Below are 25,497 nucleotides of genomic sequence, written 5' to 3' on the forward strand. Positions count from 1 at the left end.
CACATTATGAAGTCGCTCTCTCCCCTTTTCTCCAGCTCAGCGCATTTATCTCTCAGCCCTAAGCAACCGGAGTAAGGAATGTTTCCATGACAACCCTACAGCCCGCAACTTGCCGCGTCGCTCTTCCGGGTGGTGGTGCGACGCGGTATGATGACGTGTGACGGACTGGTTTCCGGCCAGTGGCTGAGGGGCTGGGCTGGACCACCGGCTTTATCGGGGACAGCTGCTGGGTTGGCGGTGGCGTACTCGTTGAGGGCAAAAGGGATTGACCATGGGGGCCACTCGGGATCCAGAGCAGCCGCGGGGTCCCAGTGGAGCGGAGCGGGGCGGCCCAGAGCCCGGGGACGAGGGTTCGGCGGGGCAGCTAGTGGTCACGGTGAGAGAGGGGCGCCGGGGAGGGGGCACGGGCCCCTCGGGCCGGGGAGGGGGCACGGGCCCCTCGGGCCGAGCCAGCCAAGCTGAGGCCTGGGGGCAGGGAGCTGAACTGGGGTGGGGGCCAGGACTGAAAAGGGTCCTGTGCTCAGCCCAGACCTTTCCTCTGGAGTCTGGGGTCGGGAGCGCGGAGGGTCACCAGCGCCTTGGTCCCTGCAGAATCCCTGGAACATCATGATTAAACATCGGCAGGTGCAGCGTAGGGGCCGCCGCTCCCAGATGACGACGAGGTGAGCCTGCCAGGCCCGGGACTAGCAGCAGCTGCCCGGAGCCTCCTACTACTAAGGGAGGAGGGGAGCGGGGTGTCTTCTCTGCTGGAGAACCGTGAAGAAATCAGGAGGGCAGATGATGTAAGGAAAGAGATAAGTAGAGTGAGATGGTCCAGAAAACATGCTTCCTCTGTTTCAAAAAATGAAATGTTTCCTAAGTGACCTCCAAAATCCCTTCTGAATCCAAATTATGTAATCCTGTATGTGTCGGTGGACGAGACACTTGTTTTCTCTGGACCTCAGTTTTTCCCTCTGTAAAGTGAAGGACTTGTACTATTTAGTTTCTAGAGCCTCTGACTTTAGTCAAGTCAGTTTCCTTACCTATAGCTCTATTTCTTCCTCTGTAACTTGAGGATTAGATGGCTTCTAAGGACTTTTCCACTCTAACATGTTTTCCCCCCAATATTGCCCAAAAATGTAAGATTATGAGATAAGCAGGGGTTAGTTGATATCCAGCTAGTGAACTAGCCAAGTCTGTCACAGTCTTCCCATTGCCTAAACCCTTTACTTTTCCATAAATCTGGATTCTGCCAGATTTTTGTGGTAATGATTTACCAGTATTCATGTGTGTGTTTAGATTTCTTTGGGTTTGGAAGAAATCAGGCCTCATTTATTTATATTCTAGTACCAATTCCCTCTCAAAACACATCCCAGTAACACTAAAAAGTTGATAGATATAGGTCCTAGGCTGATAAAATATATCTTTATCTTTTATCTTCTCAAACCAGATTATACTCTTTGAAAGCAGAAACTTTGTCTTAAATTTATAATGCCTTAAATTCAGTAGATACTGTAAATGTTTGATTGACTTTTTGAATGACAGTTTTGAAAATTGATAAGCCCTGCTTCCTTTTTTTTTTTTAAACCCTTACCTTCCATCTTGGAGTCAATACTGTGTATTGGCTCCAAGGCAGGGGCTAGGCAATGGAGGTTAACTTGCCCAGGGTCACACAACTGGGAAGAGTCTGAGGCCAAATTTGAACCTAGGACCTCCCATCTCTAGGCCTGGCTCTCAATCCACTGAGCTACCTAGCTGCCCCTGCCCTGCTTCCTTTTAAGGATTAGGTATTTATTTAAGGATTATTTAAAGTAAGAGAAGCCATAACGAGTCAGTGACCCTGGCAGGACAAAGATGAATCAAGCATCAGAACCAATGTGGCATTTTCTCCTTTTTGAAATGCAGCTTTACAGACCCTGCCATCTCTATGGACTTGCTTCGAGCCGTCCTACAACCAAGCATCAATGAAGAGATTCAGACAGTCTTCAACAAGTATATGAAGGCAAGTGATGCTGGAGGGAAAATAGGCGGGGGAAATCCTAACAGGTGTACTCTGTTTACTCAGATCTAATCTTCTACATCAGAATCACAGAATCTGAGTCCTCCTGGGTTCCCTAAATCCATGACGGGATATTAAATACTCTAGACTGGGTCATACTCTCAGTCCAGCAATTCTAATATTCTGTTGCTAATAACGCTAAGGAATGTCTCATAGAAAGATTTGATTGTCTTTTCTGACATCAGCCTTAAAAGGTAGCACTAATAAAGGTGATGTACCATGCCCTAGTCAGATAATAGGTATAGTAGTACTGCATTTAGTTTTATTTATTTATTATTTTTGTGAACCTGTACCTTCTGTCTTAGGAGCAATACTGTGTATTGGTTCCAAGACAGAAGAGCAGTAAGGGCTAGGCAATTGGGTTTAAGTGACTTGCCCCAGGATCACTAGGGAAGTGTCCAAGGTTATTTGAAACCAGAAACTCCTATCTCCAGGTCTGGCTCTCTATCCATTGAGGAACCCAGCTTCCTCTGCATTCAGTTTTAGGCAGGTCACATTTGAAGAAGGATATCCAACTCTTCGTAATACCCATATGAAGTTTTCTTGGAAAAGATACAGGAGTGATTTGCCATTTCCTCCTCCAAAAGGACTGGGGACCATGCCATAAAAGAACAAGTTGAAGAGCCTGCAGGTTTTTAGCTTAAAGAAGAGAAGTCTTTTGAGGTGGCATGATAGATAGCTGTCTTTGATATTTAAAGAACTATCATGAAGAATAGGAGTTAAGACATGTTGTGATTAACCCCTGAACCCTTGATGTCAGAACTAGGTGCATCAGATAGAAATTGCAAGAGCAGATTTGGGTTTAGTAGAAGGAAAAAGTTCATAATAATTAGAACTATCCTGCAGTAGAATGGATTCCACTGGTAGTGAGATATGTATCACTGGAAGTCTTCAAAGGAGACTGAGGGAGCACTTGGTTCTTGTAATAAGTATTCCTGTTTAGGAATAGATTGCATTAGATGCAATCAGAGATGCCTTTCAACTCTTAAATTCTTTGACGAGTCACACCACCCAGTTTTTTATACCTCTGTCATTGATTCACTTGTATAAGCCCTTTCTATAGCTTCTTGAGGTAATAAATACCATAACTTTATTACATATTACATAAAGTAGGACTTGGCATAAGAGAATCACAGAGTATAGAGGTTACCAAATATCAGTGAAGGAAGCTCAGGCTGTCTAGTATAGTCTATCCCTGAGAAAGAATTTATTCTCTATAATTTTTGCTTAAACTCTTGCTTGAAGAGAAACCCACTCCCTCCAAGCCAGCCATCTTCTGATAACTTTTAGGAAATTTTGCCTTGCCTCACATCTAAATTTGTATCTATTTCTTCTTTTTTTTTAAATCCTAACCTTCTGTCTTAGAATTGGTACTAAGTGTTGTTCAATGGCAGAAGAGCAGTGTTAAGTGACTTGCTCAGGGTCACACAGCTAGGAAGTATCTGAGGCCAAATTTAAACCCATATCTTCCTGACTCCAGGACTGACATTCTATCTACTGTGCTACTTAGCTGCCCCACCCCCCCACCCATTTCTTTAGTACTACTTTCAGGGGTCAAGCTAAACAGATCTACTCCCTCTTTAGAATGGTAGCTTTTCAGGAACTTGAAGACAACTCTCACATCCACCTAAGTCTTTTCTTCTTGAAACTATATATACTCAGTTCCTTCAGCTGATCTTCTGTGGCATGAACTTAGACTTTTCACTGTCCTCATTGCCCTGCTTTGGGCACTGTCTAGCTAATTAATGTCCTTCCCAAAATATACTACCTAGCAGCAGTGGAGAGAGTGCCAGGCCTAGAGATAGAAGGTCCTATGTTCAAATCTGACCTCAGACACTTCCTAACACTATGATCCTGGACGAGGTGCTTATCCTTAATTGCCTAGCCCTTATTGCTATCTGCCTTTGGAACTGATACTTATTATGGATTTTAAAACTGATGGTTGGGGGGGGGGGGGGTGTTTTTGTTGTTGTTGTTTTAATTTACTTGTTTGTTTGTTTATTCTTTGGAACCCTTACCTTTCATCTTGGAATCAATACTGTGTATTGGTTCCAAGGCAGAAGAGTGGTATGGGCTAGGCAATGGGGGTTAAGTGACTTGCCCAGGGTCACACAGCTGAGAAGTGTCTGAGGCCAGATTTGAACCTAGGACCTCCCATCTCTAGGCCTGGCTCTCAATCCACTGAGCTACCCAGCTGCCCCCAGTTGTTGTTTTTTAAAAGAAGATAATACCTAGACAGAAAGTTGAAGGAACCTAGCTAGAAATTCTAAGAAGTAGAAGTGAGGAGGGAATTCATCTAGAGCTGGTGGACAGCCCATGCAAAGTCCTAAAAAGAAGAAAGGGAGTGTTATGTGTAAGAAATAATGAAGGCTGGATTGTGGGTTCTCTGAAGTGGAGTAATAAATACTAGTCCTAGAAAGGTAGGTTGAGAACAGTTTATGAGGGCTTTAAAAAATGTCAGGGAAGTTTATTTTTGATCCTAAAGGTAATGAGAAGGGGCAACTAGATGACTCAGGATTGAGAGCCAGATCTAGAGACAGGTGGTCCTAAATTTAAATCTGGCCTCAGACACTTCTTAGTTGTATGATCTTAAACAAGTCACTTGACCCCCATTGCCTAGCCTTTACTACTCTTCTGCCTTGGAACCAGTACATAGCATTGATTCTAAGATGAAAGGTTAGAGTTTGGTTGTTTTTTGTTTTTGTTTTTACTAAAATATAATAACGGTAATAAGAAGCCTCTAGAGTTTACTGAGCCCCTGCCAAGTTCAGATCTTGTGCTTTAGGAAAAATCTCTTCAACAGCTTTGTGGATAATGGATTCAAGAGGGGAAAGACTTGAACTAGGGTAATGACCATATGAGTAATGAGAAGGGAATGGATGCCAGAAATGATGCAGAGGTAGCATTGACAAGGTTTGCCAACTTATTAGATATGTGAGGTGAAAGAGAGTAAGAAGCCAGGGAGGACTCCAAGGATGCAAACCCAAGGGACTGGACGAATGGTAGTACTCTTAACAGAGATAGGGAAATTTGAGAAAGAGGTAAGTTTTGGGGCAAAGATGACTAATGTTTTGGGCATACTGAGTTTCAGGTCTACCCTATATTTGGCTAAACCATCTCCCTATTACTTCCAGGTACGGATTCTAATTCTTGCTCTAGAGCTAAGCTGAATTTCAATTTCTTCTTTCCTTGATAGCCCATTAGTTATTTGAAATCAGCCATCATATACCACTTCACACTTCTCCCCTCTGTACTACCTTTTTTTTTCTAATTTTCAGTTCCAAATTCTCTCTCTCCACCTCCTTTCCCACCTATTGAGAAGGTAAGAAATAGGAAATCCACTCTACATATGAAATAATGTAAAACATATTTCCATATTAGCCATGTTGCTAATGCTAAAGGGGGTTTTCAAGAAAAAAAAATAGGCTTCAATCTATACTCAGAATCATTAGAGGTAGATAGCATTTTTCATCATGAATCCTTTGGAATTGTGGATTGTTGTGTTGATCAGAATAACTAAGTTTTTCATAGTTGATATAATATTGCTGTCACTGTGTACAATGTTTTGCTCATTTTACTTTTCACCCCCTTTTTTTTACTATTATATTACTACTTTTTTTACTATTATTATTATTTTAAACCCTTACCTTCTGTCTTGGAATCAATACTGTGTGTTAGTTCTAAGACAGAAAAGTGGTAAGAGCTAGGCAATGAGGGTGAAGTGACTTTCCCAGGGTCGCACAGCTAGGAAGTGTCTGAGGTTAGTTTTGAGCCCAGGAACTCCCATCCCTAGACCTGGTTCTCAATCCACCTAGCCACCCAGCTGCCCCACCCTTTCCTCCCCTCCCCATTTAAGTCTTGACAAATCCTTCTGAAACTATCTCCTTCATTATTCTTTTAGCACAGTAATATTCCATCACAAACATCTACCATAGGGACAGCTAAGTGGCTTAGTAGACAAAAAACCAGATCTGGAGATGAGAGATCCTTTGCTCAACTCTGTCCTCAGATACTATCTACCTGTGTGACCTTGGGCAATTCACTGAACCCTAGTTGCCTAGCCCTAGACCTTACTACCCTTCTGCTTTGAAATGATACTTAGATTTGATTCTAAGACAGAATATATCTGTTTTTGTTTTTTTTTTTTAATCATATACCCAACTTGTTCAAGCCATTCTCCAACTGGTAGACTACTCTTCCATTTACAGTTCTTTGCCACCACAAAAAGAGTTGCTATAAATATTTTTGTACATATAGCTCCTTTACTTTTTTCTTTGAAACACAGATTTAATTATAGTATCATTGGGTCAAAGGGTATACACAGTTTTATAGCCCTTTGGGCATAGTTCCAAATTGTTCTCCAGAATGATTGGACTAATTCACAGCATCACTAACAGTGCACCCTATTTTTCCATACCCCCTTCAGTATTTGTCATTACCAGTATAGAAAATGAAAAAAGAGAATGCAGAATACATTAATATGAAATAAAGGAAGTTATTAAAAAGTAATTTTTCTTTTATGTAGCAATAAAGTTAATAAATGGATAAATATTTACAAAAAATATAAAATTTTCAGATTAACAAGAAAGAAACTAAGAATTTAAATAACTCAGTCTCAGGAATGAAATTAAATAATCCATAAAGGAACTCCTGAAGGAAAAAACCTCAGACCAGATGCTCTTAAAAAGTAAATTCTATTATGCATTCAAAGAACAATTAATTCCAGTATTATATAAATTGTTTATAAAGATAGGGAAAGAACAGATCCTACCAAACTCTTTGTGAAATTATAGATATTAGCCATTGCATTTTTCAGTCTCTTATCTCTTCCTTATATAAAATCTGTTGCTGAGTCTATCACAACTTATATCCCTTACCTTCTATCTACTCACTCTGCTACCAATATGGTTCAAGAACTCATTTCTCACTTGTGTGATTGTAATAATCTCCTGACTATTCTTCCTGCCTCCAGTGCCTCCCCTCTCCTTCATCCTCCACTGAGATGCCAAAATCATCTTCCTAAGGCACAGATCTGACCATGTCTTTTCTCAGAAACCTTTAGTGTAACATTGAGTATGAAATAATAATTCCCATCTATAATCTCACCCCACCATCATTCTCTAGCCTTTCACCAAACAAGATGGCCAGCTATTCTCTGAACTGGACATGTCATTTTCCACTTCCTAGCATTCATGAAGGTCTAATATCAATTAAGCACCTACTATGTGCTAAGCATTGTGCTAAATGGGGATGCAAAAAGAGACAAAAGACAGTCTCTATCCCCAAAAAGCTTAATATCTAAGGAGGAGGCAACATGTAAACAAATATACAAAGTAAGATAGTTATACAAAATAAATAGAAAAATAAAGAAAGGGAAGGCTCTCTGTATTTAAGTAATTTCCTTACCTAGAATTAAGAGAGATAGGGAATACTTCCTATAGAAGGTGGAATTTTAGTTGGGACTTAAGGAATCCAGAGTTATCAATAGGTAGAGATGAGGGACAGCCAGAGAAAATATCCCAAGCTGTTTGTGAAAGAGCCAGGAGACCAGTGTCACTGGATTGAAGAGTATGTATTAGGAAATAAGGTATAAGAAAACTGTAAAGGTAGGAGAGGACTAGGTCAGTAAGGGGCTTTGAATGCCAAATGGCATTTTCTATTTGTTCTTGAATACAGGAGGAAGACATGAGTTTGAGTGGGGGAAGTGACTCGATGGGACTCATGTTTTAGGTACATCACTTTTGTGGCTTAGAAATGGGAAACATGAGGCAAGTAGACCCATCAACACACTACTGCTATAGTTCAGGTGACTTTAGGGCCAATACCAGAGTGGTAGCAATGTCAAACGAAAGAAGGGAGTGTATTTGGGAGATGTTGGAAAGGTGAAATCAAAGGGCCTTGGCAACAGCTTGGATATGGGAGGTGAACAAGAATGGGGAGTCCAGGATGACTCTCAGATTGTGAGGAACTGGGAAGATGTTACTATCCTCTATAGTAATTGGGAAGGGGTGGGGGTAATATTTAAGGGAAAAGATGAGTTCCATTTTGGATACATTGAATTTAAGATGTCTAATGAACATCCAATTCAAGATGTCTGAGAGGCAATTAGAGATGCAAAATTGGATGGAGGTCAATAGAGATTTGGGGGCAGGATGACTAGTTTTGAGAAATCAGCATAGAAACTCTAATTAAATTCATGAGAGTTAATTAATTCACCAAGGGGTAGAAGGAGAAGAAAAGAGGATCCAGGTCAGGATACTTTAGTTAGAGATTGTGATCTGGAAGAGGATCCAGCAAAGAAGAAGCAGTCAGATAGGTAAGAGAATCAGGAGAAGCCTGCTGATCCAAAAACCTAGAGAGAAAATATCAAAGTTGAGTCAGTGTCAGAGGCCACAGAGAGAGTAAGGAGAATAAGGATTGAGAAAAGGCAACTAAAAGATCATTCATAACTTTGGAGAGAGCAGTTTCAGTGGAACAATAAAGTTGGAAGCCAGATCATGAGGGATTAAGAAGAGAGTAAAAGCAGAGGAAATAGAGGAACCTACTGTAAGTGGTCTTTTTGAGGAGTTTAGCTACAAAGGGCAGAAGATATAAAGACCAATAGCAGGGATGGAAGGATCAAGTGAGGGTTTCTTGAGGATGGACATGTTTGTAGGCAATAGGGAATAACCCAGAGAGGTAGATTGAAAATAAGTGAAAGAAATAGTGATGACAGAGAGGGCAGTCTGTTGGAGGAGATGGTTGAAATAGGTTGAAAAATCACTTGAACTAATAGAGGAACTACCATTGATTGTGGGGTAAAGTTACTCCATTATGTGAAATGGGTGAAGAAGAGAAAGTGGTAGAAGGCTACTGAGTAATAAGAGATGAAGTGGGAAGAATAGAGAATTATCTGCTAATGGCCTCAATTTTTTCTTTAAAATATACAGCAAGGTTCTCAGCTGATAGAATGGGGGGAGGAGGAACCTTAGAAAATTTGAGAAGGGATGAAAAGGTTTAGAAGAGCCACTGTGAAGAGTTGATAAGGGAGGTATATTTTAGGATTGCCGAGCAATAATGAGGGCCCATTGTTGCTGTTGAGGTTGTGTAGCATAAATTTGTAGTGGTCCTAAGCAGAATGGTACATGATTTTCTTAACCTTTGTTCAACAGCACATGTGTAGGAGTGGAAGCAACAAATGATAGGAAAAATCCTTGGCTGAGCATAATTGGTCTTATGATAAGAGGACTAGGAATTCAAAATAGAAAGGAAGCCAGTAGAGAATTGAATCAAGGAATCATGACAGGAAGAAGAGAGAGTGGCTAATTATGGGGTAAAAGGGTTCTGAGTAACAGTGCAGGCAAAGGTTATAGCTTCTGTAAGGAAAGGCAGAGGGAGAGGTTAAAAGACAATAGGTTACAGTAGGATAAGGAGATTGCACATTCTTGAACACAGTAGTGGTACATTTGTGGATGATGGCAAGAACAAGGATATGACAATCTTTATATATAACTTCTGGAAGGTGAATTAGATTGAAGAACTGAGTGATTGGGATATTATAAGGAGAATTAATATGTATATTAATGGCCCCAGTATGAGGGCTAGAGTTGAGGAGGAAAGAAAAATCATGGGCTAGGTATCACATTCATTGAGGAAGTTAGAGAATCTACTTGGAAATCTGTAAGACAACAGCTACCAGGATTTTGATTGGATGGTGGATAGACCTCAAAGGAAAAGAGGTTACATACAGAATGATGAAAGTAGAGGGAAAACCTAAAAGTGGCAATGAGGAATAAAGAGTATTCTAACTCCTTCCTCAACCAGTGAACCAAGGAGAATGAGTAAAGGTGCAGCCTGTACTGGAAAGGTTGGCCAGGGAGGGTATATCATCAGGGAGAAGCCAGGTTTCAGTGAAAACTAGTAGATGAAGGGCTGAGAGAGGAAAAGATTTAAGATAAAGAGAAGTCTATTGCCTAGAGAATAGCCATTCCAGAGAGCATAGGGGAAGGACTAGATGGAATTAGGTTGAAACTTTTGGATGAGAGGATTGAGGGCATGAGAATGAGGAATCAGGTGATGGGGGATGTAGAATGAGGTTTGAATGATGATTAATAGGAATTCAGCGTCACTGGGATGTGAAGGGTATGACCAGGATCAGGTGTGAGAATGCTCTCCAGTTAGTAGAGGGTCCCACTCCTCTACCCTCAAAGGACAGGTGCCAGGGACAGCTGGGTGGCTCAGTGGATTGAGAGCCAGGGCTAGAGACAGGAAGTCCTGGTTTCCAGTATAGCCTTAGACACTTCCTATCTGACCCTGGGCAAGTCATTTAACCCCCATTGCCAATCCTTTACTGCTTTTCTGTCTTGGAACCAATACCCAGTATTGGTTCTAAGATGGAAGGTAAGGGTTTAAAAAAATAATAAAATTTGAAGAATCTCAAGTCTTGTCAGTTTGTCATGGGAGAGCAAGCCTTTTCTATTGACTTCTCATCCTTCCCAGCTCTGTTAATTATTTTCTTGAAATGGGTGAGGAGAACCGTTGCTTACAATTATTACCCTGACTGATGATGGGCAAGAAGATAAACAAGTTGAATGGCAGGGTCTTTAACCTTTTCCTTGGTCCTCTCCCTAGTTCTTTCAGAAAGCAGCATTTAACGTCAGAGACAATGTTGGAGAAGATGTCGATGCAGAGCAACTGATCCAAGAAGCCTGCCGAAGTTGTCTGGAACAGGTAGGAACTTAAGGAGGCAGAGACTCTAGAGGCTGAAATCTCAGCTGTCTGGGGCCTTTCTGAATGCTGAAAGTCTATCATCTGAGAGTTTTCTGATGATACATGTTAAAGCCATTTCAGCCAAAAACAAACAAGTTTCAGTTAAGGTCTGAAGCTAGTAGTTTATATATTCTGAAGCAGCCATCAAGGTACTGAACTTCAACTCTGAATAGCTGAAGTATTCATCATTCTTGCTACTGCTTAGTGGATAATATTGAAATGTTCACCTCTCCTCTCAAAGCCTCAATTTCTGCCTTGCCTCGCCATGAAATGTTGGATCTTCATGGGACCATGGAGATCATTTAAATGGGAATTTTCAAACCAATGTGGGCTCCAAACACTTTAAAATTTAAAAATGTTAAAAAACCAATTTGGACATCCTGGAGGTGTGAAATAATCCTGAGATAGAAGGGTCAGGTGAATCTTAACTCAGAATAAAAGAAATTAAGCTAGTCTTCAAACTAAAAAGTTAATCATGTTGAATAAGTACTTTTGATTTGTAAATAAGTTAAATTTAACATATTAAAGAAGAAAATAGTATATATGCTTTTCCAGTAAAACCCTTGTTCATTTCTTGTAACATCAGAGTTTTTCTTTTATTTAAACTGTTTAAATTGTATTTTTCCCCTAAAAAAGACATTTGTTGTTCTCTGCCCTACACATAAACAAAACAAATTTCCACATTGACTGTCTTCAAAAATACGTTTAATTCTTCATCTTGAGTTCACCACCTCTCTTGTCAGGGAGTAGGAAGCATGCTTCATCCAAATCCTCTGGAATTGTGACTAGAGCTGATCAGTTCTTAAATCTTAAGTAGTTGTTTGTCTTTACAATATGATTATTACATAGATTATTTATTCTACTTCTGTTCATTCTGTATCTCATACAAGTCTCCCCAGTTTTTTCTGAAATTTTCATCATTTCTTATGGTACAATAGTCCATTATATTCATAAATCATAGTTTGTTTAGCCATTCCACAATTAATATTTTAGTTTCCAATATGTTTGTACATCAATCCTTTTCTTCCTCTTTGATCTCTTCATTGGCCTAATAGTTATGTTGCTTTGTATGCACAATCTAGTGACTTTCCAGAATAGCTGAACCAATTTCCCAGCTACACAATGTACTAATGTGCCTGTTTCTTTGTAATCCTTCCAACATTTTTCATTTCTCTAATTGTTGGTGATTTGGAACATTTTTTTCATATAGTTGTTGATAGCTTGGATTTTTTTCCTTTGAAACTGCCTATTTATATCCTTTGACCATGTATCTCTCCATTGGGATGGGGGGAGAGAGAATAAATGAGAATCATCATTCTAAACACTATTGCACAGTTTGAAAAATACAATTTGGGCCAATCTGTTAATTTTTCAGATGAGGAAACTGGGGCACAGAGAAAGGAAGTGACTTTCACAAGCCACACAAGTTATCAGGCACAATGTAATGGAAAGACTAGACTTAGAATCAAAGACTTGATCAAATGATTCTAATCCTGATCCCACACACGCACTATATGTGACATTGGGGGAGTCATTTAACCTCTCTAATAAGTTGTCTCATCTGCAAAATGAGAGTGATAATACATGAAATACCTACTTCACAAGCATGTTATAAGGAAAATCTTTTGTAAAGACTAAGTTGCTATTAAGAATGTATACTGTTATTTTTAATTTTAAAATTGAAACTAGAACTCAAGTCTCTTAACTCCAGTCTAGGAACCTTTTATATTGCATCTCATAAGGACTATAGTCCTCTTCCCTTTCCTGTCTCTTTGGAGAGAAAGAAATGACATGTCTAAATCTGTATGCTCTTCAGAGAATGGACCTACTTAGGCCCAGTGTTGTTATTAATAGTATTCAAAGCATCATTTAGAGGTATTAGTCAAAGGTAGGATGTTCCAGAGAGATGAATGAAAGCATATTAGTGCTAAAAAATTCATATAAACTAGGCAAGAAGTGAGTTTCCACCTCTTTTATAGTTCATTTGCTAGGTTTTTTTCCTAACCTCTGCCATCTCCTCTTAGGCTAAGCTGCTGTTTTCAGACGGGGAAAAAGCGATACCCAGACTGACTCATGAACTTCCTGGGATGAAGGTCAGAGCTGCTTTGTCCTGGGAACATAACTGGGTTAGAGTGGTCCAGTTTCAGGGAGGGTTAAGCATGTGCCAGCAACTGGGGATTCAATCTGACTATCCTTTAATGGCATTGCAGCTGAGTAGCATAAGATAGATTGCATCTCTTTCTGGGACCTCAGGAGGATGCCACCAAACTCCGAGAGGATGAGGTGCCAGTCAATAACATATGCCTGTAAGGTATATCCTCTGCACCATTGTCAAGAAGTCAGGTGGACTCTCCTGAGACTTCATTGCCCACTGACTTTTCTCTCTCCTCTCCCAGAGAGGCCGGCAAGCAGATGAAGAATGTGCCCATCGAGGAAGCCCTATCCCAAAAAAGGTAAAAAAAAAATTTGTGTGTCCATCCCTATTCCATCTGGTAGCTGGGAAGAAATCAGTGAGGCCTAAATGGGAAATCCTAGGCTTCCCAGAGAATCTGGACCTTATCCCTAATAGTGGAACCTTCAAAATCTCATAGCAGCCTGCCCGGGATTGAATAGTGGGCAGAGGAGATCCCACCTGGCTCAGACTCTGAAGGCAAAATCCCTTTCTGACAGGCCATTTTCTATTTCAGAGGAAGGGACGGCCTCCAGGACATATCCTTTCAAATGACAGGTCAACTTCTGGCATGGTGTAAGTAAGAACTGGGGTCTGAGGCTTTCCAGCTGGCATCTAGTGAGGGGGGATGAGGTGGGGTGTTACTACATGAGTGAAGGAGAGGGAAACTGTTGCCTGGATGCAAGAACATGGGATTTGCAGTCAGGAGCTCTGGATATACTAGCTTTGTGACTGAGCAGATCAAAGTATCTGAACTTCAGCTTCTTCATCTATAAAATAGAAAATTAATGAAGCCTGCTTTACCTGCCTCACAGGGTTGCTTTGGTGATCAACTCAGAGTGTGGATGTAAGGCACTTTATAATGTAGAAGGTGCCATATAAATATCAGCTATTAATAGTAATCACAATCTGAAGCAAATGAGAAAGAGGAGGCAAGGACTTTCCACACAGTTAAATTGGATCCAAGGGGCAGTGCTAATGAAAATCCCAAATGTCTTAAGTAATTGGGGAAGAGAATTAGGTGAGAAGATTAATATTCCTCCTTGGCTTCTGTTTGTAATATTTAAACTTTTAATGGCATGTTTATGTAGATTATCTTGCTTCCTCTTCACAATATCCCTAGGAGAAAGTATTATTTTTCTTATTTTAAATTATACATTGGGGGAGGGGGGCAGCTTGGGTGGCTCAATGAATTGAGAACCAGGACTAGAGACAGAAGGTCCTAGGTTCAAATCTGACCTCAGACACTTCCTAGCTGTGTGACCCTAGGCAAGTCACTTAACTCCCATTGCCTAGCCCTTAACAGTCTTCTGCCTTGGAACCAATACATAGTATTGATACTAAGACCGAAGGTAAAAGAAAAGCCCTTCATAAATAATACATTTTGATGCATTATGCAGATACTAGTAAATGCAAAATTAATCCCCATTCCTCCCCCCCAGTCCCTGAAAACAGTCATAGAAGACATCATTAAAAAGAGATTATTTATAGTAGTATATACTACCAGACAATTGAGTAGTTTTCTGTTTGTTAAAAGAAAGGAAAGGTAAATGCTTAACTTGAAGAAATTAGTACCAACAACCATTTGTTCAGGCTGTAATTTGTACAGGAATTTTATCTCCTTTTGTAAATGGGGAAACTGACAGTACACAACAGAGTTGACCCTGGTGACAAGGCTAAATAGTGATAGAAATGGTCTGCCACTCTGAGCTAAAGTAATGTTCTAAAGTCTTAACCACTGACTTTGCAACCTCTCTGAACAGTCACCAAATCTTCTTTCTTTCCCTTCCAGGTGGAAACCAAAATCCTGTGAACCAATTCGGAGGGAGGGTCCTAAGGTATAGTATTTGACTGTGACAGTGATGGTCTGCTCAGAATTAGACCCTGTTTCCTGGTCCTCACAGACTTTGGAAAGTTACTTTCTGACCTACAATACATGGAGATAAATGGGGAATCTTGTTTTCCTCTATGGGATGTGTGAGTGTCTGAGGTGGGTCAATAGTTCACATTTCTGTAGCACTTTACAGCTCGCTTTTCTCACAGAAATCTATGAGGCAAGTAAGTAGGGGATATTAGTCTAACCATTTTATTGGTTGCATAGCTAAGCCATGAGAGAAGTGACTTGACCCAGGTTACATAGTGTTGCCAAACTTGAACTCGAGTCTTATTGATTCCAAATCTAATGTTCATTCCAGTACACCATCCTGAGTGGAAATCAAGAACAGGATTTGGTTCCCTATTGAGAATACTGTCTACTCCACAGACCTTAAGCTCACTGGCTTAGTAATGTATGGTCTCCATAAATTCTAGACAGTCCACAAAATGTCTTCCTTTTTCTTGGCTGCCTATCTAAATTACTCATCCAACTTAAATTCTGTCTTCTCCAGGAAGCTTTCTGTGATTTATTTCAACCTTCATTAATATCTTCTTTTCTGGAGAGGAATGTTATCTATGCTTTTTGTCTATAAATCAGGATTTTTATCTATAAACCAGCCTGCTATTGTGATGTCTTATCTATGCATATCTTATTTCTCCAACAAAACTGTAAATTCTTCTCAGACAAGAAACCAATGTGTTTATGAATCTTCCTTCACAGGGCTGGGAAATGCTCAAAAAATATTTGTTGAATAAATGCTTTACAATTAATGGTTACTTCAGTGGAAAGAACACTAGACTTCAAGTGACATGACTTTGTGTTCAAATCCCAGTTCTTAGAGCTAGGTGACCCTGGGAAAATAACTTCACTTCTGGGCCTTGATTTCTTCCTGTGTAAGCTAAAGAAGGTGAAGTAGAGGATCTCTTATCTAAAATCTCTTTTAGAGGGCAGCTGGGTGACTCAGATGATAGAGAGCCAAGCCTAGAAACAAGAAAATTTGGGTTAAAAGCTGATCTCAGATACTTCCTAGCTATGTGATTCTGGGCAAGTCACTTAACCCCCATTATTAGCCCTTACTACTATACAAAACAATACATAGTTTTGATTCCAAGACAGAAAGTAAAGGTTATTAAAAATAAATTAGTCTCTTTTGCACTAAACAGGGACACTTTGATCTAGAGGGAAGTTTCCTCTATCTCCTGAGAACAACCTTTAGCTAGAAAACATCAAGTCGATCCCCTTTTGGGTTCAAGAAGCACCACAAGCAAAATAAAACATACTGAACATGGATTCAGGTTTTAACTTTGGCACTTACTAGCTGTGGAACTGATCAATTCCTTTCTGAGGTTCAGTTTCCTCATCCTTAAAATGTGGGCCCTAATAATATTTACATCTTCCTACTTCACAGGCTTGTGATTTTATAAAGATCTATTGTAATCTATTGTAATTGATTGATTAAAGGTCAAGGTGCAATTATCTGTCCGCCTAACATTCTCACCTCCTAACTCTCTGCTCTTTACCCAGTGGGATCCGGCCCGACTGAATGAATCCACTACCTTTGTGCTGGGCTCTAGGGCCAACAAGTAAGAACTTGGTCTTTGATGTTTCTGGGTGGGAGCAGCACAATTGTCCCACAACTGGCACAGTCTTGGAAAAGGACATTGACCTCTCTTTACCTTGCTAAAAAAATTGACTCTCCATTGGTATTATTTCAGGGCCCTTGGCATGGGAGGTACCCGAGGGCGGATCTATATCAAGCATCCACACCTCTTTAAGGTAAGTATCAAGACTACCTAGAAACATTCCCTTCTGGAATAGGAGGAAACAGTTGCCAGGAAAGGTGACATAAGGGAGCCACCAATGGAGCATTTGCTATCCTGGCAGCACAGGTTACAGTAGAAAGAATTCTGAACAGAAAACCTGGCTTCTAGATCAACCTCTGCTATCAGCTCAGTACTGGACCTAGGGCAAGCTGCTTCACACTCCAGGCCTCAGTTTCCTTATCAGTGAAATTCTACATTGAACTTCCAAGGTCTCAGCTCTGATCTAGAATTTTTATGAAAATGTTGAATGGCTAGAGCCAGCTTCTTCAGTTCAACAACTTGTCAGCATATGCCTCAGTTGAACATACCCAAAAAACCTGGGCACTTCCCTACTTTGTTCCTGGCCAGTATCTTTTCACTCAAAACTTATTCTCTGCCATTATTATCACCTGTTCTCCCCCAACCCTATCTACAGGATGGAAAACTAAATTCAGGTGAGAATCTGATCCTATTGGAAATATAAGACAAAGGTAAAACATAGTGGTTAGAAAATATTTATTTTGTTTATCTTAATCTAGTTGGGTTTAGTTTGTGTTGTGAATGGGATTATAAAGGGTTTAGGGATTCCTAGAGAAAGGATGAGAAAAAGGGAGAGCTATAAGGTTTGACACTAGCATCATCTCATAGGAGATACTCTCACTGATACCTTGTAAGTATGTGCTGCCTTACAAACCTCACAGGAATGGATGAAAAGGGTGCAGCTGGGTAGTGATGGAGAACCAGGCCTAGAAGTGGGAGCTCCTGGGTTCAAATCTGGTTTCAGACACTTCATAGGTGTGTGACCCTGAACAAATCACTTAACCTCCATTGCCTAGCTCTTACCACTCTTCTAATTTAAAATTGTTCCTAAGGAAAAAAAAAACTAAAAAAAAAATAATGACATACAGATTCCATGCAATTTGAATAAATTTGAAAAATAAAAAATTAAAAAATTAAAAAAATTGTTCCTAAGACAGAAGGTAAAAGTTTTTGTTTTGTTTTAGTTTGGTTTTTTTATAAAATAAAAGGAGTTGATTAGTTAACTTCTGATGTCTCTTCCAGCTCCAAGTCTAAGATTCTATGAAAATAATAAGACATGGGGCAGCTAGATAGCAGAGCAGATAGAGCATGTGGTCTGGAGTCAGGAGGTCCTTGGTTCAAATGTGGCTTCAGATCCTTCCTAGTTTTGTGACCCTGGGCAGGTCACTTAACCCCAATTGCCTAGCCTTTACTCCTCTTCTGTTAAAACTAATTCTAAAAAAAGGGTAAGGTATTTTTTAAATTGTTGTTGTTGTTTTAATGGATGGAAAGGCAGCCTGGTAGTATAAAAAAGAAATTTAGAATTAGGAGAGGAATTCAGATCCCAGTTCCCACATTAGCTATGTGGTCATAGGTAAGTAAGTTCCTTTATTTTTGAGCACCAAATTCTGTATCACTAAAGTAGGATTAATTATACTTACTCTAATCATCTCATAGAGTTGTAAGCATTTCGCAAACCTTAATACTATAGAAATGAAATTTTATTATTCTTCAAAGAAAGCTGAATAAGTATTTATATTTCCTTTTTAACCCTCCCTCTTAACTATTTTATCTTTAAATTTACCTAAAATTTTCTTGTGTGACTGAATGACTTTAGAAACGCACTTTATACAGTTTATATAGGTATGTGTTTGGACTTGGCAATGCTTAAGCATGGCAGAAAAACCCTTCTAGCATAGCACACCTGAGAAACTTATCACACCCATAGCAAAACACAGGCCAGAACCTTCATGGAAATGGAGTGAGCAGAAGCAGCAACCCATCCTACCTCAGCAGGCAACCTGGTACTTGAGACCACCCGTGCTAGAAAAGGTGGACATGGACTGAAGGGAAAATGTGACCTGGTCCCCACTGGATCTGATCTTTATGCTTTGAAGGGGGCAGCTAGGTGGCTCAGTGGATTGAGAGTCAGGCCCAGAGATATGAGGTCCTGGGTTCAAATGTGGCCTCAGACACTTCCTAGGTGGGTGACCCTGGGCAAGTCACTTAACCCCCATTGCCTAGCCTTTACCCTTCTGCCTTGGAAACTAAATCACAGTATTGATTCCAAGACTGAAAGTAAGATTTTTTAAAAAAAAGTAGTTGATGAAAACTGCTAATCCCAAAGACCATGTGTTGCTGCTATCTGAGACCAAGATACAGCTCTGTTTATCCATGAGATCCAAAAAAGAGAAAAGGGGTTGGGAGACATGAAAAAGGAAAAGGCAGGCCAGACCAGGCTGATCTGTCCCACCCTGTGGTTCCCTTCCCTACAGTATGCAGCTGACCCCCAGGACAAGCACTGGCTAGCTGAACAACACCACATGAGGGCTACTGGTGGCAAAATGGTAAGTGTCTCCAGGGGCTCCTTAGAAAGGGTCTCAGGAATGGGGATCAATTTTCAGGTCTTGGTTGGGGAGGTGAAAGAAGGGCTTCTGACTGGAGAAGACAGGTGTCTTAAGTTTCCAGCTGGTATGTATAGGATTGTTCATCTAGAGCCAGAAGAGAATTCTAGAAGCGATTTCATATCAGCTTCTCTTTTTATAGATTGCTAAGGCCCAGAGCAATGTAAGTAACTTTCACAAACCACAAAAATAGTAATCATTAGAAGTGGGATTTGACCCCAGGTCCTCCATCTCTAAAATTAGTGCTCTTTCCACTATTGTATATATAGACTAATTCCATTTGTGAATTGTGGCTCTTTGTAGCTGGTAACTTTGGACAAGTCGCTTTACTTCTCAGAGCCTCAGTTTCTTCAGCTATAAAATATGGATAATAATATTTGTACTATCACCTCATAAAGCTCTTTGGAAACCTTAAAGTGCTAAAGAATGAGAGCTTTTCAGTCACTTAACATGCATTTACTAAATACCTGTTCTGGATACCATGCTAGGGACACAGACAGAAAACCACAGAGCCTTTGCCATTGAAGAATTTAAATTCTTTGAAGGAAAACACACACACATATAAAACAACTAACATTTACATGATCCTTACCATGTGCCAGGCATCATACTAAGTGCTTTGCTAATATCTCATTTGATCCTCACAACAACCCTGGGAGTTGGGTGCTTTTATTATCCCCATTTTACAGTTGAGGAAACGGAAGCAGATAGAAGTTAAGTGACTTGTCCACAGTCACCGAGCTAGTGAGTATTACAGAAAGGAAAACTGTGAATCAAGCAGCCATCATTTGGATTGTGATGGGAGGGGGAGGGGGTAAGGGAAATGGAAGCAAGGCTTTTCCACAGGTTGGGATCTAGAGCTCCAGGTCTTTGCTCCATACTCAATGGAGTTCAGAGGGCAAAGACCCTTTCTGTTAGCAGTTTCTCCCACAATCCTCTTCTCTTACTCCAGCTGTCACTCCCCTTCCCATCACATTCCAAAAGATGGTTGCTCAAACTCAGTGGGCAGAAATGCAAAAGTTTGATCCACAGTTTTCCTTTCTACAGTATTTGAGTCAGAATTTGAACGTGGATCTTCCAGACTCTAGGCCCAGTGCTCTATCCACTGGGCTACTTAAATGCCCCAATACAAAAAATACACTGTAGTATCTTTGCTAAGAAAACCCCAAAAGGGTCATGCAAAGAGTCAGACTTGACTGAAAAAGACCAGAACAAAAAACCAATTTGTTAGAAATGGTTTCCTTACATTGAATTAAAATGTATCTATAGGGGATACACCCAGGGATAGCTGGGTGGCTCAGTGGATTGAGAGCCAAACCTAGAAACCAGGAGGTCCTAGGTTCAAGTCTGGCCTCAGATACTTCCTAACTAGGTGACCCTGGGCAAGTCACTTCACCCCCATTGCCTAGCCCTTACTCCTCTTCTGCCTTGGAACCAATACACAGTATTGATTCTAAGATGGAAGGGAAGGGTTTTACTTAATTAATTATGTAATTTTCACATATAGGTATTCTCGTTCCTTCTAGGATCAAGAAGAATGAATCTAATTTCTCTTGTATGATATAACCTATGTGGCTGCCTTTCACTAGACTAGAGTTTCTCCAGAGAGCTCCCTTCTGCCATCTTGAAAGCAGTGAGGGAAGCCCAACAGCCCTTGTTATTTCTGACCATTCTCCTTTCTTCTGTGCCTTACAGGCCTATCTCCTCATTGAAGAAGATATTAGAGACCTAGCTGCCAGTGATGACTACAGGTGAGAAACCCCTAGAACCAGCTTCAGGATCCTCCTAGTGTTGTCCCCAATGGCCAACCCCACCTTCAGACAGTGATCCCTCATCTTTACTACCTTCTTCTTCCCTCCCTTCCCCTAATTAATGCCTCTCCAGGGGTTGCCTGGACCTGAAGATGGAAGAACTAAAACCCTTTGTCCCTCCTTCGTGGATGGCAGAGAAGATGAGGAAATACATGGAAACACTCAGGACTGAGAATGAACATCGTCCTAGTGAAGTGCCTCCTGAGACATGATGCCAACTTCTTGGTTGCCCCTGGCAGCTTTCCTCAAGTGGCCCTCAGATGGGACTCAGACAGGTGCCCCCACCTTTGACTTTTGGCTACACAGCTGCTCCTGAGCCTTTTCTCCAAGGGTATCTTAAACTTAGGACCCAAACTAGTTTGCAGCTGGTCACTGTTCAGCACCCCCAGAAAGGCATACTTGGTTTTCTGTTTTTGTGACTTTATTGGGTTGGAAAGTTGAATGATTTGTAATAAATGCAAATGGTACAACATGCTGTTGAGAATAGTATGTCTAGACAAGAGCCACCAGATGCTCTGGAGAAAAGGTGGGTGTTGAAAGGAAGGCTAGTGGAGGCCCTGGCTCTAGAGCAATACTAGTAATAGTAAATAGCTTACATTTCTGTAGTGCTTTACATTCATTCAATAAATATTTCTCAAGTACTCCCTGTCTGCAGAGTACTGTGGAGGTGCTGGGCCAGATACCTGTTTAAATAAGACACCAGAAGAAGCTCAGTCTAAAGAAGGGCATTTAAAAAACCATATCTAGCCTTTGTAATATTTCTCTTACTTTAAGACACTAAGATTATCACTATCCACAAAGCTTTCCTTGACTTCTTCATCCCCCTAATTATTAGTATTTTCTCTTTCCTCAAATTTTATTTTCAGTATAGGTATCATGATATAATGGACTGAATACTGGGCTTGGATATGGGTTCAAATCCTACCTCTTCACTAGATAGGACTTAGTAATTTCTAAGTCCTGGATGAGTTCCAGCATTTACCCATACTGTAATGAAATCAGAGATGCATTACTATTCATAGGTTTCTCACCATACTCTTTCTCCCTCCCCCCCATATAATGTGTACATTCTTGGAAGACAGGAATTTTTTTGTCTTTGTATCCCTGACACATTTTCTCAAACATATTTTGTTTAATTCATACACAGATAATTATGATAAAACTAATACCTGAGACATACAAAAATCAAGTGCTATGTCAGGTCCATTATCCCTATACAGTAGGTAGTAGAAATAGCGGTATTTTGGGGCACCCAGATAGCACAGTAAAAAGTGCCAGACCTGAAGTCAGAAGAATCTCTATTCAAATTTGGCCTTGGACACTTCCTAACTGTGTAACCCTAGACAAGTCACTTAAGCCCTTAACCATTATTCTGCCTTGGAACCAATATTGATTCTAAGATGGGTGGTAAGGGTAGTTTCCATGAGGAAACAGGCCTGGAAAGACAACTTGAAAATGATAGCTGGGACTCACATGTCCTCACTCAGATCTATCTCATGCTCTTTGCACTATACCAAACTGCAATAAGACATGGCCTACTTTGTCTCTTCCCACTTCTACCCCATAGGAATGCAGGCCAGAAGGAAAATGGGTATTCCTTCTTGCCTCATTAACCCATTCCCCAGAGCACTTGACAAACAACAGATTCCTAATTCCTCTGATAGAGGACAGAGAGGAGGTCCAGATGCAAGAACTTGTTAGTCAAATAAACCTATGGAATAATTTTGGGTATCTCTGGTGGGTTGCCCTCCATTGTAACAAGGGAGTGATTCTGCTGTTCTAGAAATGGTCCATAAAAATGAGGTGCTTCCTCTCTAAAGAAGCTATGAAGAGGGGAGCAGCTGGGTGTCTCAGTGGATAGAGGGCTGGGTCTGGAGATGGGAGATCCTGAATTCAGCCCTCAAATACTTCTAGCTGTGTGACTTTGGGCAAGTTACTTAACCCCAGTTGCTAGCCCTTACTACTCTTCTGCCTTAGAACAGTATTGATTCTATATTAGCAGGTAAGGGTTTAAAAAAAAAAGAAGCTGTGAATAGGAATCAGGGGTAACTAGAAGGACACAGAACCCAGTCTCTGGGTACCTAACTAAAAAATTATTTTTGTTTACTGTATGAACATTAATCACTGATCTTGAGCAGCAGAACCAAGTTCTATTAGTGTGTGGGTGTGGGTGTGATTGTGCAATTCCCCTCTTGATTCTGTGTTCCAATATGTATAATGAGGAGATTAGGTTAGATGATCTCTGAGGTCCCTGCAGGTATAAACACTCAGTAGTTCTACAAGATACCTCAAAGTGCAGAATTTGGATACACACTTAAAACCTAGCCATGGTTCATGAGATACAGCACTTTTTCCTGCCATTAAGTAACTATAACTTTGGGTAAGTTACTTCCCTTCTGGGCTTCATACAGTGTTCTCATCTATGAAATGAGTTTCCCATGACTGGAAGTCTTCAAGAGGAGTGCAAATGACCACTTCTCAGGAATGCCGAACAGGGGATTTTTGTTGAGCTGTAAACCAATCTGTGGTCCCTTCCAACTCCCATTCTACAGTTTTAAGGAATTTCTAAGATCTCGATTCATATTTACATAATGCTTTTAAGATTTGCAAAACCCTTTCCTCATAACCCTATGTTGTGGGAGAAACACCCACATTTTAGCAGGGTCTGGCTCAAAGAATGGGAGGCTCAAACTCCTGAAGCAAGAAAAGAATTTTATCTATATAGGTTTAAGGTGATGAAATAGCCTAATAACTGGTTGGATAGCCTGGGGGCTAATCAATAGCCTTGGGACTGATGGATTAGCTGAGGGCTAGTAGGGTAGCCTAGTATCTGGAGCTGTTGGAGTAGCAGCTCTAGAACTGATAGAATAGTAGCGCCAGGTGTGGGGTCACAATCTGAGGTGTGGATCAGGTTTTGCATATTTATTAGGGACTAGGGGCCAGTTATCTCCCATTTGAGAGAAGTCACAACCTTTCCTGAAAACCCTGGAAAATGGGCATGGCTGAATTCAGGTGGAGGTGTGGTTTGGGTATTAGAGGTGAATTTGAGGGCACCAGAAAGGAAATAAGGAGCATGTGCAGTTTTGAGGGGATTTCCCTGGACTACCGGAGCCTTTAGTGAATCTGTCCCATGTTTCCCCATGGTCTCACCTGTCATTTGTCAATGTGGGAGATATCTCACTACCCTTCTGGAATGGGAACATGAGGGAGAGAGGGGGTACAGCATGGTAGATGTCCACTGTGGGTAATTAATATCTTAACAATTCAGAACTAAAGTAAAGAACAATATGAGTAATTAATAATATAGAACAGGCACAAAGCTGATGCCCAAGATAGAACATTATAGACCCAGTACAGGTGATTAATGATACAGAATGGGTAACAGATTCTGCAGTCCCTACTTGACTAATGCTGAAACCACAGATCTAGCAGTTCATAGTTAACAAGTGCTACTTGGTGAGAAATGTAAAATTTCAGTATGAGGATCCTGTTTCCAGTACTTCCTCCTCCATCACCTAGGATGTAGTGCAAGTATGATGGACACTTTACAGATGAGACACTAGCTTTAGAGATATACATACTGTGGACCACATAGTTTGTGTAAGTTTCTGAAGCAAGATAGGAACACAGGTCTTCTGTCTCCCAATTCTAGCACTATGTACCATGTCATGTTGGCCTCTCCAGCTTAAATCTAGGGGCCACTGCTGTGACAAATGAAAGTGTTGGAAGTGTACCCTTCACAATTTATTGGGGTAGGCAACATGTAAACTGCAAATGAGAGCCACAGAGGGGAGCACTAAAAAGGGACTTGGGAAAAACTTTCTGTTGAAGGTGAGTTTTAGCCTGGGTCTTGAAAGAAGCCATGTGGCCTAAGATGAGGAGGGAGAGGATTCCAGGCATGAGGAGCAGCCTGTAAAAATTCCTGGAGCCAAGATGAAGTGTCTTATTCAGGGGATAGCTAGGAGGTTAGTGTCACTGAATGGAAGGGGAGTGAGAGAGGGAGGCTCAAAGATTCTGGATGATTAGACTGAGAATGAGGAGGGCAATTAGAATAGGAACTAACTGAGGGGTAGAGAGTATCATCTGGACAAAAAGGACCAAGGGCTCCTAGTTGCTACCACCCTCTTCACTTCTTTCTCTCCCAACTCCCCCACCTTACACACACACAAACATCAGACATAAGGAGTCAATCTGGGTTGATTTCTAAGGCTTCTTCCAACTCTACATCCTAAGATGAAAAAACTAAAGCCCTCTCCAGAATTAATAACTTTCGTGGGTAGCGGAGGGCGTTGTTTTAAATGACCCTTTGAGTACCTTCCAGAACGCCATACCCTGCCCTGTGGGACAGGAAATTAGGAGCCCAAACAGACTGTACATTCCAGGCAGGACTTGTTTGAATTGCCTGCTTCCCACGTGTGCTTTTCTGTAGCCCTTTAAGGGTCCGCCTCCTCCAGAATTCACCAATCATCCATAAGTTCATCAGTTAGTAGACAGTTTCAGCGACCAATCGTCTTCTTGGAAATGAGCCGCTGCTGGCCATTCCTGTCGTTCTGGTGGGTGGGTTTGCCAGTTTCTAGGTGACGAAGCATATCGGAGTGATTCATTGGCTGGATCAAACCCAAGCGTATG

The 25,497-nt window shown here is 40.9% G+C and overlaps 1 protein-coding gene and 2 long non-coding RNA genes across 4 annotated transcripts in view; 1 reads left to right on the forward strand and 2 right to left on the reverse strand.

The window, feature by feature from the left end:
• LOC130456451 (uncharacterized) overlaps nt 1–138 on the reverse strand; it is a 38,984-nt gene extending 38,846 nt beyond the window's left edge. Inside the window, exon 1 of the long non-coding RNA XR_008915321.1 lies at nt 1–138. This is a non-coding gene — a long non-coding RNA (uncharacterized LOC130456451).
• Nucleotides 133–21,340, forward strand: DNTTIP1 (deoxynucleotidyltransferase terminal interacting protein 1). 2 transcript variants are annotated; one of them, XM_001365793.4, is made up of 13 exons: nt 133–376; nt 592–662; nt 1,885–1,981; nt 10,649–10,747; nt 12,811–12,879; nt 13,183–13,239; nt 13,474–13,532; nt 14,749–14,794; nt 16,357–16,415; nt 16,548–16,608; nt 18,929–19,000; nt 20,753–20,808; nt 20,942–21,340. In XM_001365793.4, the coding sequence occupies exons 1-13, from the start codon at nt 272–274 to the stop codon at nt 21,078–21,080; spliced, it is 990 nt and encodes a 329-aa protein (XP_001365830.1). In that variant the 5' UTR covers nt 133–271; the 3' UTR covers nt 21,081–21,340. The 2 variants fall into 2 exon arrangements, with proteins under 2 accessions (XP_001365830.1, XP_007474974.1); XM_007474912.3 differs by having other exon boundaries at nt 148–376; nt 625–662.
• Nucleotides 21,272–25,452, reverse strand: LOC103095415 (uncharacterized). The gene is made up of 2 exons (XR_008915320.1): nt 25,183–25,452; nt 21,272–21,551 (listed from the first exon to the last, which is right to left on the reverse strand). It is a non-coding gene; the product is annotated as an uncharacterized LOC103095415 (long non-coding RNA).
• Nucleotides 25,453–25,497: the final 45 nt, after the last annotated feature.

Source organism: Monodelphis domestica, chromosome 1 (assembly GCF_027887165.1).
Source record: "Monodelphis domestica isolate mMonDom1 chromosome 1, mMonDom1.pri, whole genome shotgun sequence".
Classification (NCBI taxonomy): Eukaryota; Metazoa; Chordata; class Mammalia; order Didelphimorphia; family Didelphidae; genus Monodelphis; species Monodelphis domestica.

Coding starts and splice junctions, on each gene's coding strand:
- DNTTIP1 (XM_001365793.4), top strand. CDS start 272: ATGGGGGCCACTCGGGATCCAGAGCAGCCGCGGGGTCCCAGTGGAGCG. Junction 663..1,884: donor CGCTCCCAGATGACGACGAG/GTGAGCCTGCCA, acceptor TTTGAAATGCAG/CTTTACAGACCCTGCCATCT. Junction 19,001..20,752: donor GGGCTACTGGTGGCAAAATG/GTAAGTGTCTCC, acceptor TGTGCCTTACAG/GCCTATCTCCTCATTGAAGA.